This window comes from Penicillium cataractarum, assembly GCF_028827025.1.
Source record: "Penicillium cataractarum strain IBT 29864 chromosome Unknown utg000005l, whole genome shotgun sequence".
Lineage (NCBI taxonomy): Eukaryota > Fungi > Ascomycota > Eurotiomycetes > Eurotiales > Aspergillaceae > Penicillium > Penicillium cataractarum.
Window position 1 is genome coordinate 4312971 of NW_026622741.1, and position 11446 is coordinate 4324416.

Consider the following 11446-nt stretch of genomic DNA (forward strand, 5'->3'; position numbering starts at 1 on the left):
GCATTTCGTGCCCAACCCATTTTTCCAGATGAGAGGAAGAACGAAGCTCGTGGTTGTTCCATGGAGGCAGGTTGGTTTGCGAACCGGACTTGTCTGTGGACTCTGTGCCGTCCCGCGACGAACGGTCTGGACTTGGGAGCTCGGCCGCACTATCAAAACAGCAAATGGATCCGTACACCGATAGTTTCTGTAGATCTGTGATCTCGAGCATTGTCGAGTTCCTTGATAGTAAAAGGCCGGTTGATAATCCGTATCTAGGGATTGTCAAACACTGACATCGAATTGACGATTTGTTTACTAGCTAGGATGTAGTCCTGTTTAGTTCCGCGATCCTTGGATCGTGGCGGAATGGGCCATCCGGGGAAAGGGGGCGGTCCATGGTTCCTTCCCGCGATATTTCTCCCCTTGGTTCGCGCCGTTGCCACCCTTAGCATATTTGGCTGAACATACTTCATCCCAAACTTTTCAGGAACAGACATACTCGAAGCACCAAATCTGATACTCCGATAATTGGATATGCAGACAATGTATCCGATCTCGATTTGACGTCCCACATCGCAAGGAATACCAACCAGTCGCTGGCACGCATGCAGGTTCATCCCTTAACCCCCGCGGCGGGAAAATACGTGCTGTCGATGTATACATGCGTGCGCTCTGTACATGTCTCCATATTCCTGTCCGTGGCATTTACTCTGTGCCGAACACCCTTTTTAGACTTTACAACTCTGGTACATTTCCCTTGGCCCCCTGGTTCCGGGAGATTGCCAGGGACAGACGGGGAGGGCCGATGCAGGGGATATTACTCTGCTTACCTCCAGTCCTGTACTCCGTCGCAGACTTCCAGGACATCAATATCTGCCGAGTGCCGCATGAATGATGCACATCTCTTCAATATTGATTATTCAATTCCCAGCTGTGAGGGAGGGATCCATAATCATCAACACCCCGCGCCGGGGATGTCGTTCCGTCGAATTTTCTCGAAGAGGTGGAACACCCCCTTAGTTCATTATCCCGTCGAATTCGATACGTCCATAGTGAGTTAGATACGTGGTTGGTTCGATAAACCGGATAGTCGATCGTTAGTCTGTTTCGAGAATAAATATTGAGACAGAGAGGAGGGGCCGGTCTTCGTCAACGGAGAACCCGGAAATCTTTCGCCCTCCCGTAAGGTTCAACGTCTGACGCCCGTCGTCGAGGGCAACAAGGCTAAGCACGCGTAGTCAAATAGATTGCCGTGTTGGATAACTAGTGGGGTGGGCTCTACAGTCTACGGTGGGGTGCGTTAGAAGGAAGAGAAGGTCGAGAAGGGATCGTGGGTGGGTGGAGATGACTCCATCAGTATCGAACTTTTAGCTGGTTGGACTTACCACGTTCATTGACTTCAGACACGACGTACACACGGAGTACGGAGTACAGTGCTCTGCATGACGCAAACCTCGTTTTTTGGATTATCCGTATCTACAATAATCATCCCATGTTGAAAACAGTAAAGAAAAAGAGTCCAACTTGTAAAAAAAGGGGGGCTGGGTGAGGATCAGGATGAGGACCCGAGGTGTTGGATACGAAGCCCACAAGGCACCGTTGGATTGGTTCATTGGTGCATTGGGCCCGGCAGGATTCGTCTCCGCTAGGATTTCCATCCGGTTGGTTCCTGCGTCCCCAATGCAAGGAACAGGAAAGGAATACCCGTAGGATCAGCTCGTGCTGTGGCGAATTTTGACCTCGGTGGTCGATGATTCTCCGTGTCGGAAGGGTTGTGAACTACTGAGTCTCTGATTCAAGTATCAAGTATGGAGTCTGAGCCTATTTCCAGAGTAGGCAAGTATAGAGTCTCTTACCGTGGTAGGAATTGATGATTTTGGAGTTGATGCATGTACCTGAGTGGTAGTTGTCACTGCAGTCTGGTTTTTGGTACGAGGCCTTTCGTCCCTCGTCGGTCGGGGCCGTCATAGTGTATTGACTATTGAGAGACTTGTCTATGTATTACGTAGCTCTCCGATATACTCCCCCGTGTGGATGACCTTGGGCAGACATGATGGTGACTATTTTATATTTGTGTTGGAGCCCTACAACCTTGGCCCGCTTTATCAATCTCAATCGCTCGTAGATAAACTTATCATTTAATTCTTATCATCATACGAACTCTACTAGCTATCTTAGCGGGGTGTAAGTAGTCCAATTACTGTTGCGTTAGATATAGCATTCGTAAGGTTGATGTTTGGTTCAACGGTGGGGATATATATCGCAGCTTCAACTCCACAGATGTACATCACCCACAGAGTGGTTCCATGGATCGGGACATATCATACACTTTCTGTATTTCGAAGAACTCGTCTATGTACTCCTTGACTCTGTTTGAGGAAACCAAGTAATACAAAGACCTTCAACATTCAATTGCCTAGGTTGTCGGTGATTCCGTTCGAAGTCGATCACCGTGCCGAGGAAGAAGTAAGCATACCAGTGGACCTCAACCCTCATCAGTAACGCCTCGTAAGAAAACAGAAATCGAACAAGTCGTGAAATCCAAGTCCAAATGACGAATACACCGAGTATTGAACCGTGATCGACCGGTATTGCTAGACTAACGAATGTATCTGACGTACTAACGGTCCAAATATCCAGAAATCGAGCCTCATTTTTGAGCATCCACACCACAACAAAAGTAACCTCATCCGGGCCTAGAACGAACACCCCAGTCGAACCATGGTTCCATGAGAACCACTGCACAAGGCAAATATCGTAATTCGCGGGGTTTGAGTTCACCGGCATCGAAAGCTATCGATTCTCGTGCGTTCACATGCCCGGATGTCGGGTCCAACCTCCAACCCCGCAGCCGGAATGTGGCGATCAACTCTGATCTACAGGCACCATCGCCGTCCTTGCCGGAACAATAGCCGTTTTTTTGATACTAGTTCCGTTCACTGAGACTCGAAGATACATAGTCGTTGTTGTTTTTTTCTTCTCCGCGGACTCGGCAGTTATCTATTGCTTACCCTTAGTACTGCGTGGGTGGTCATTTACTTCCCACGAGGGCAAACGGCCCGCTGCACGGGTGGAGTTTGCTTCCATACAGTCGGGTTCGCGGTACAGACTGTCGGTGCTGGTAGCCAACGGTTTTGCATATATTGGAAGGGGCAGTGAAGAAGTGGGTTATTGTCTTACTTTGCCAATTCATTACGAATGCTGTCCGGGGCTGGCGAGAGCTGGGAAGTTAATGACCCAACCTGCTCGAACTTCAGAGTATGGGGGAAGGTTCCCGAGGCGAGGCATTTATGGGTGGGAGACTAGTCAAAGTATGTCAGGATTTGGGTTATAAGGTGCGTCGTTGGTGAAAGATATCGAATCATAACTATGCATTGCTCCCGAGTAAAGTCAATCCAAGAACTCAGGCCTGTTCGTGCAGAGCTTGTCTGGCCCGAAAGTAACGTGCTGACTCCACGTTTACATCAATCAGGATTCAGGTACCCCTACGGTTTCCTTACCATGGCAGAACATGGTAGTGGTAATCCATTGTGTTGCATACATACAGATCCCATAATGTATGAAAGCGCGTCATTTCTCAAGTGTGTATACCTGATACGTTTCAATTCAATCGTTGTGCTTCCACTAGCTGGAAACGTAGCTTTCCAGAACCACGGGCAGAGAGACAACTCCTGTTCGCTGCGTCACAGGGATTAACCCGACTCATGGCCTGATTATTTCCATCGCATCCCCATCCATATCGTAGACCAGGATATGAAGCACGAGCCCTCGTCTCCTGCATATGGCGTATAGTCCGGCACGCAAGATAGCCGATGTTCTCCGAGCCTCTCCAAATCACAAAAAATGCCTCTCTCTAGATCTTGCTCGGCATAGCAAAGTCAAAAATCTACCTTACTTTCCCTCCAGGCTGCCCTGAGGACGACAGACTTTCTTCAACAGCCACCCTTAACGGGGTAAAGAGGGGACGTAAGCACGATCCCAATTGCGACTCGACCCCGAGCCTCGGGGTTGAGCGGACGCTATGCAAGCCACATGGGGATTTAATCACTGGTCCGACCTTCTAGAATCGTTCTGGAGCTGGGTTGATGGTCCTCCCCCTCTCTGACATCGTGGCTCGTGCAGGGTTGGAAAAGAAAAAAAAAAAAAAAAAAAAAAACTCAATCTACTTGTCTCAGAGCTTTGTGGACAAGAAACGTGGTGGTGACAATATTACCCGAGATTCTCCCAGATACCAAGGGAATAACTACTTCCGTACAGTAAGCTACGGAATCTAGTTTGGTTGGAGATTCTTCCGAAGGAGGACAGGGGGGGGACCAGGTAAAATCCAAGCTGGTCCTGTACTGGATTGTAGGTCCGGGGTTCGCGCCACTGCAGCCAGTCTGTTCATCAATCTAAACTACGACAGTAGCAGTATGCATGGTACCCTCGTCGTTACTGTGTAGTTCAAACTGCGCGGAGTTGTCCTCTGCCGGCACTCCCCTGAGTCCCCTTCCTTAGGAGTGACCACTCGCGGCATTTTTGTGTCTGTGGTGTTTTTAGCTTTCGGTGGCATCAATTCATTGGGGGCTTCCTTGCCTCGTTCCAAACCTAGCAAAGTTCTCTGATCGTGGAGCAGAGCAACGGAACACGAATAACGCCCCAGAGCACGGCTAACATGAGCTATCTTATTGGATCGCGCAGGTGGACAGCGATATTGAAAGTTCACGCTCGCCGTGTCCACTCAGGTGTCAAATCAGCGTGAGCCGCGGTCGATCCACTGGGCGCGCGCGCACTTTTCACAAAACGAAACCCGGCGTAACAGCTTGTTGGTTTGGATCTTGTCTTGAAAATAATAACAATAGTTGAATCATGGACGGCAAAATAACTTTCGATTTATTGTATATTGTTGTTAGTAGATATTTGACTTTTTTTAGGAGTTGTTTGAATTGTTCTTGTATTGACATTGTATGGATTGTATGTTCCAGTCTGACATCTTGACTGTTTTCCCCCCTGCCCCTCCGAAGCGCGGGGATGTGATAGTAAGAGCGGTCGTCACACCAAGGGATGTCAGATAGAACATGCCATACGCTCATCCATCCACAAAGGTCGAGCCAGTAGTTGGCCAAAGTATCCCCCTGAATGGCTGCTCGAAACCCAACCGCGAACGTGCCATGGCCCATGGTAGATCTAGAGGCTGTTGGATGGAGAGCTCCGCTATGGAGCTTGGGGGGCTCAAGATTGGCCAAGGTCCAGTTAAAACGGTGCAATCAAGGACATACTCACAAGAGTACCAGAATAAGATTAATCTGTCAGTAATGTTCCGTACAAAATGTAGTACCACATGGCATGGCTGTTGCTCGGTCCCTATGGTGGTACCCGTCGGACGAATAACGAAGGACTGGGATGTTCATTGGATATATGGATGATGGAGAGGAACAGCTTACGGCAGATGTGCATCTTTCGTTCTTGTTCTCTACCTTGATCTGATAGGTATATCATTGTCTAGATAGGAAGGACTAAACAAACGTCACTGTAGACGGGGGATAAAACAATAAGACATCGGTCCTGGAGAACTCGACCGCCATACGCAGTGCATACTTAAATTACATACACCATGGAAAGTCCTGTACGGACGCAATACCGCGGTAGTAATATAAGCTGTAATTTATCGCTGATCACTCGTTGACGGTAATCTATAGTGTAAAGAACGGTAATATCTACCCGAACTGCCCTTATCCCAGTGTGTATTGTCCGTCACAACAATACGCAGCCAGAACAGACTCGTCCACGGAGGAGACGCCTTATCCGTCCCGCCTCCACCCTGTCTCTCTCATCCTCTGCCCTTCCCCCCCCCCCCCCGAAGAGAGAGAAAGTACATCCTTCGCCCTCCCAAAATACGCTCTTCCCTCTCTTCCTATATGACCATGTTTGATTCTATGGCATCTCTCTGATCACTGGTGGTTGTGGTTTGGTTGTTTCGCTCCCTCGTCTGATCCTAACCAACCCCCCGGGAAAAGTGGGCTTCAAAATTACCCACCCGCCCCTCTCTCCTCAACCGTCAAATTCCCAAAAAGCCATGAGCCACGGGGGTCACTGAGAGAGAGAGAGTCCAAAGCCCCCCCTCCCCTCTTCACCACCAACACCACCATCTCTCCCTCTCGGTCACTTTCTCCCTTAAGGGTGTCTCTCTCGCTGCAGCCGCGAGTGACGCTCCTTAATGTTTGAGTTCCGCGCGGCAGATTTGGCTGTCGAGACGGGACCTGTACTAGCCTCCAAGGCCGGTGCTTTTACGACCGCTTTCGAGTTCACCGACGAACAGGCCACCACCCCCACCGCCGCCTCTCGCCATCGCGGCCGGGAATCTAGCGTCTCTCACCATTCAGATCGGCTGAGTGCCTCTCCTATCAAACAGAAAATGGCTACGGGTTATGCAGTCAGCCCCGAGCCGCCCGCGCTGTTCGTGCGGGCCATGTACGATTACGATGCCGACGACCATACGAGCTTGAGCTTTCGCCGTGGAGATATCATCCAGGTCCTCAACCAGCTGGAAACTGGGTGGTGGGATGGAGTTATCGATAACACCCGCGGTTGGTTTCCGAGTAACTACTGCACGATCATCACTGAGGCCGACGATTTTGGTGAGCACATGACGCACCTCCACGAAGATACGGAACTGAGCGCAGAATCCGGGCTCGAGGATGACTACGGCAATGGACATGAAGAGGACGAGGAGCTGGACTCTGAAGGCAACCCGCGCGACTCGCAGCCCATCTTACCTATCGAGGGTATTCCCGCCCCAAAGGAGCAGGAAGAGGCGGCGTTTTGGATACCCCAGGCGACTCCCGATGGTCGCCTGTTCTATTTCAATACACTCACAGGATACTCCACTATGGAACTACCATTTGAGAATCCAGCGACAAATGAGGTTGGGCCCCGGGACCGGACGAATTTCTTCGTCCCCGATCAGACTCGGCCGCCCCCTGAGCTGATGGCTCGTGGGTTTGAGCGAGATGAGGATGATTATGATGGTTCGGCATCGGAGGCGGAAGGGGAGTCCTTGATGCTGGCTTCTCAAGACTCCATGTCTCGTCGTCGCCAGTCTTTCATGGATGGCGTGTCGCCCGCGACTTCGATGGATTCTCTCTACCCACCTGCCACTAAAGACCTCAAGCAACAACCGTCGCTGAAGAGCCAGGCATCCTACAACAGTGGAGCACCGACGAGTGCTAACACCTCTATTGCCGAAAGCTTCTCTCGACCTTCCATCTCATCCGGTACTCCCCAACACTTCGTGGATGACGGCCTGACAGCTCCCGTGACATGGCCCTTGCTTGTTGATAACATGCGTTATGCCGTGGAGGCTTACCGCCAAGCCCTCTTCGCTCGCGACCGATCCGAATACGTGAGAAGGGCCGAGGACATTTCTGACCATCTACGCATGCTTCTGGCTGCTGGATCTGACACGACGGATAATCATTCGGGAAATCCGTCTATCATCTCCACAAACAAGGCTTTGTACCCTTACTTTAGGGATATGATGTCAAAGTTCTCTAAATTGGTCCTTTCGTCACATATCGCGGCTGCTGATTGGCCGGGTTCCGATTCGGTCAATAAATGTCTGCAGGAGGCAGATGGCGTCATGCAAGGAGTGTACGGCTATGTGGACGTCGCGCGACAGCAACGCGGGGACGGCATTAACCGTATCGTCCCTGGTTTCGTCGGTGGCAGCTCATGTGGTGGTAGCTGGCAGAACAACGGTGTCTCGCTCAATGCATCTGGCCCGACATCGTTCCTTGTCCCCGAGGGTGGTGATTCGCGCACGGAGCCTTCGGTCTCTCTCGACTCGGCTCTCTTGGACCACATTGATGTTCAGAGGAGATCATTCGTTGGGAGCATTCGTCGGTTGGAAGAACGCTTGTCCCTCGATCGCAAGATTGTTACTGTTGCTGAACATGGCGAAATCGCGGACGCTATTTCGGCTGCCGCGATCAAGGTCGTTGAGCAGTTCCGTCCTTGGATTTCGACTGTTGAGTCTATAAATCTCGTTCCTCTGGGAACCAGCTTCCAGAACCCTCAACTGGTTGATTTCAGTCTGCAAAAGCAGCGCGTCTATGATGGCATCGGTGATTTCATCCTCAGCTGCCAAGCAGTCTCTGCCCCTCTGGCCGATGAATGGGCGGAGCTTCGTGGCGATTCCCTTGATGATAGGATCACTGCTGTTCGCAGCGTGGCCAAGCAGCTGGAGAATTTCGTTTCGCAGATCGGCTTTTCACTGTCCCTGCTTCTTGAACAGATTCCTGAAGACCAAGCAGCCTCGCTTCGCAGCGAAAGTCGTTTGGACGAGGAGGATGAGTCGCTCAACAAGGGCGCTCACGCTCGCAGCGAATCCCAAGCTAAGATTGCGAATGAGTCCATTGGCATTCCTTCCTCATACGCGCTTGGCCCCGACAAGGTGCGCCGTAACATGGACAAGGCCCAGCGATTCTTCGGTCAGGCACCTCCTACCACTGTGACTCGGGAACCGCCTGTCCGAGAACCCGTTCGAGAACCAGAGGAGACTCCTTGGTTCCTGAAGATGGATCACGAGGGCGAGGTGTTCTACGATACGAAAGCAGACGTGCCAATCCTCAAGTGCGGAACACTTGCTGGCTTGGTTGAGCATCTCACGCGCCACGACAAGCTTGATGCATCCTTTAACAATACTTTCCTCCTCACCTACCGCTCCTTCACCACTGCCTCTGAACTTTTCGAGATGCTTGTTCAACGCTTTAACATCCTGCCTCCCTTTGGTCTGAACGCGGACGACCTGCAGATGTGGACCGATCGGAAGCAGAAGCCAATTCGCTTCCGTGTGGTCAACATCCTCAAGAGTTGGTTCGACCACTTCTGGATGGAGTCCAACGACGAAGTGAACATGGATCTATTGCGACGTGTGCACGCGTTTACCAAAGATTCTATTGCCACTACTAAGACGCCAGGAGCTCCTACCCTTCTTGCTGTTATTGAACAGCGACTCCGGGGCCAGGACATCTCTGTGAAGCGCCTGGTACCTACCCAGAACACAGCTGCGCCCCCGCCAATCATCCCGAAGAACATGAAGAAGCTGAAGTTCCTTGATATCGATCCCATGGAGTTTGCTCGGCAGCTGACCATCATTGAGTCGCGCCTCTACTCCAAGATTCGGCCTACGGAGTGTCTGAACAAGACCTGGCAGAAGAAGGTTGGCCCCGATGAGCCGGAGCCCGCTTCTAATGTCAAGGCTCTAATTCTGCACTCCAACCAGCTGACCAACTGGGTTGCGGAAATGATCCTGACGCAGGGTGATGTTAAGAAGCGTGTGGTGGTGATCAAGCACTTTGTTAACGTTGCCGATGTACGTGGCGTTCCTTTCCTCTGTCTGGTGCGCAATGCTAATACGTGAAATCTAGAAATGTCGCGCTCTCAACAACTACTCTACCCTCACCTCCATCATTTCCGCTCTTGGAACTGCCCCCATCCACCGTCTCGGTCGGACATGGGGTCAGGTCAGTGGCCGTACTTCTGCCATTTTGGAGCAGATGCGCCGGCTTATGGCTAGTACGAAGAACTTCGGCGAGTACCGTGAGACTCTGCATCTTGCCAATCCTCCTTGCATTCCATTCTTTGGTATGATTTGTGACCACAGATGGCCTCAGACCATTTGATTGGCTCCACCCTTACCCCTCCTGTCTCCATGCCAGTAGTCTCAAGGCTAACCTGTCGTAGGTGTTTACCTTACGGATCTAACCTTCATCGAGGACGGTATTCCCTCGCTTACCCCGTCGGAATTGATTAACTTCAATAAGCGCGCCAAGACCGCAGAGGTTATCCGAGATATCCAGCAGTATCAGAACGTTCCGTATCTCCTCCAACCAGTTCCGGAGCTCCAGGATTACATCCTCAGCAACCTGCAGGCCTCGGGTGATGTTCACGACATGTACGACCGAAGTCTCGAGATCGAGCCACGAGAACGAGAAGACGAAAAGATTGCAAGGTATGCCGAACAAGCGAGCAGAGACAAGAACTCTCTGCTTTTTGCAAGCACCGTCGCGATTCTGCGGTGATCCTCTTTTAGCCTTGTTCTTTTTTTTGTTTTTCTTTTCCTTTTGTTTTCGGGCATGGTGTCTGGCTCTTTCGGCGATACCCAAATTTGACCTCATATTTGAACATTTCTTTTTCGGGTTTTGGACAAAGAAAAAACACGCTTTTGAAACTTTGTGGAAGTTGACACTAACCCGTTTTGATTTCTTACCCCGTAGATTGCTCTCTGAGTCTGGTTTCCTGTAAGCGTGTGGCGGAGACATCCCTGTCAAAGCTGCACCTGCGGGGGGCCGTCACCACCCGAGGATCGTGGGCGTTTTAGCGCCACAGCGATTTGCGCTCGAATCACGCCAATGAAATCCCCTGGTTGCATAGTGGTCGCCAGTACCAACAAGTTGGTCTCAGCATCCTGCGACTAGTAGGATTCGTGCGATGGCCCCATTCTGGGGAAGGTCGGCCGTTGCGACCGTGCCCAAGACATCCTAGTCTGCGCACGAGCGCCTCATCATTTACCGCCATCGATCACCGGCACTCCCACCGGGCCTGTTCCGTGTTGCTTAAGCATCGGGATCATGCACCTCCTCTTCACTTCGAATCCTTTCGCATGGGAGCCCCGCGACCTAGTGGGGTAACGAAGCTGCTCTCTAACGAATCATTTCAACTGCTCATCCGACTCCGTCACGGCAGTCTCCTCTTGCATGCATGACCCATGCTTGCAAATCCCGATACCCTCGCTTCTTGCATTCGATATACCTATTATTCTTTTTGATATAGAATTCTAGGGGACCCGACTGGCAACTTTCCACTCCTTTATCAGCACGGATCCGCCTCCTCACTTCCAGTCTGGTGGATTACCAGACCTACCTACCGACATGTACTTCACCCGTCGCACATACCGGTCTCGGTGTATATTTTGGACCCCTGTGTCGACACCGCCTCTTTCCTTCTCATTTTCTCCTTCGTGATTTACCTGGTTTCTACATATCCCTTACCGTTCCCGCCAAAGTGAGGCGGTTCTCCTTCGGAGTTAATGTCTCCATGCCATTTCCTATAATGATATGTTACGACTTGGACCTGCGTTCGTGTTGGATAAGCTTTTTCTTTTCTTTTCTTTGACTGTATCATCGCAGCAGGACGCTTGGTTTCGTCTTGCTTTCTTGCCTTTCTCTGTACCTATTGTTTCAATAACCATCCGGTCTATACCCTGTCATATCTGTTCTTTTGAATAGAATCTTGAGTCGTCATTTTCAGAGTTTCCTCGCTGTATGGGTTTGCACAACTGCATCCAAATCATGGTTTATCACAAATAGATACCCGGTGCAAGAGTTGGAAAGAAAATCATACATGTAGAAGATGCTAAGGTCGTGACACATCATTTTTCTTATCAAGATGACCCAGGCAATGGAGCCATGACAAATCTACGTAC

At 50.8% G+C, this 11446-nt stretch overlaps 1 protein-coding gene across 1 annotated transcript; it reads left to right on the forward strand.

Moving 5' to 3' along the window:
• Positions 1-6178: 6178 nt before the first annotated feature.
• Positions 6179-10043, forward strand: N7496_007246 (putative cell division control protein Cdc25; the record flags this gene model as incomplete). The annotated part of the gene is made up of 3 exons (XM_056700175.1): positions 6179-9334; positions 9390-9606; positions 9706-10043. 3 exons carry the CDS (start codon positions 6179-6181, stop codon positions 10041-10043), a joined length of 3711 nt encoding a protein of 1236 aa, XP_056555588.1.
• Between the last annotated feature and the right edge of the window lie 1403 nt (positions 10044-11446).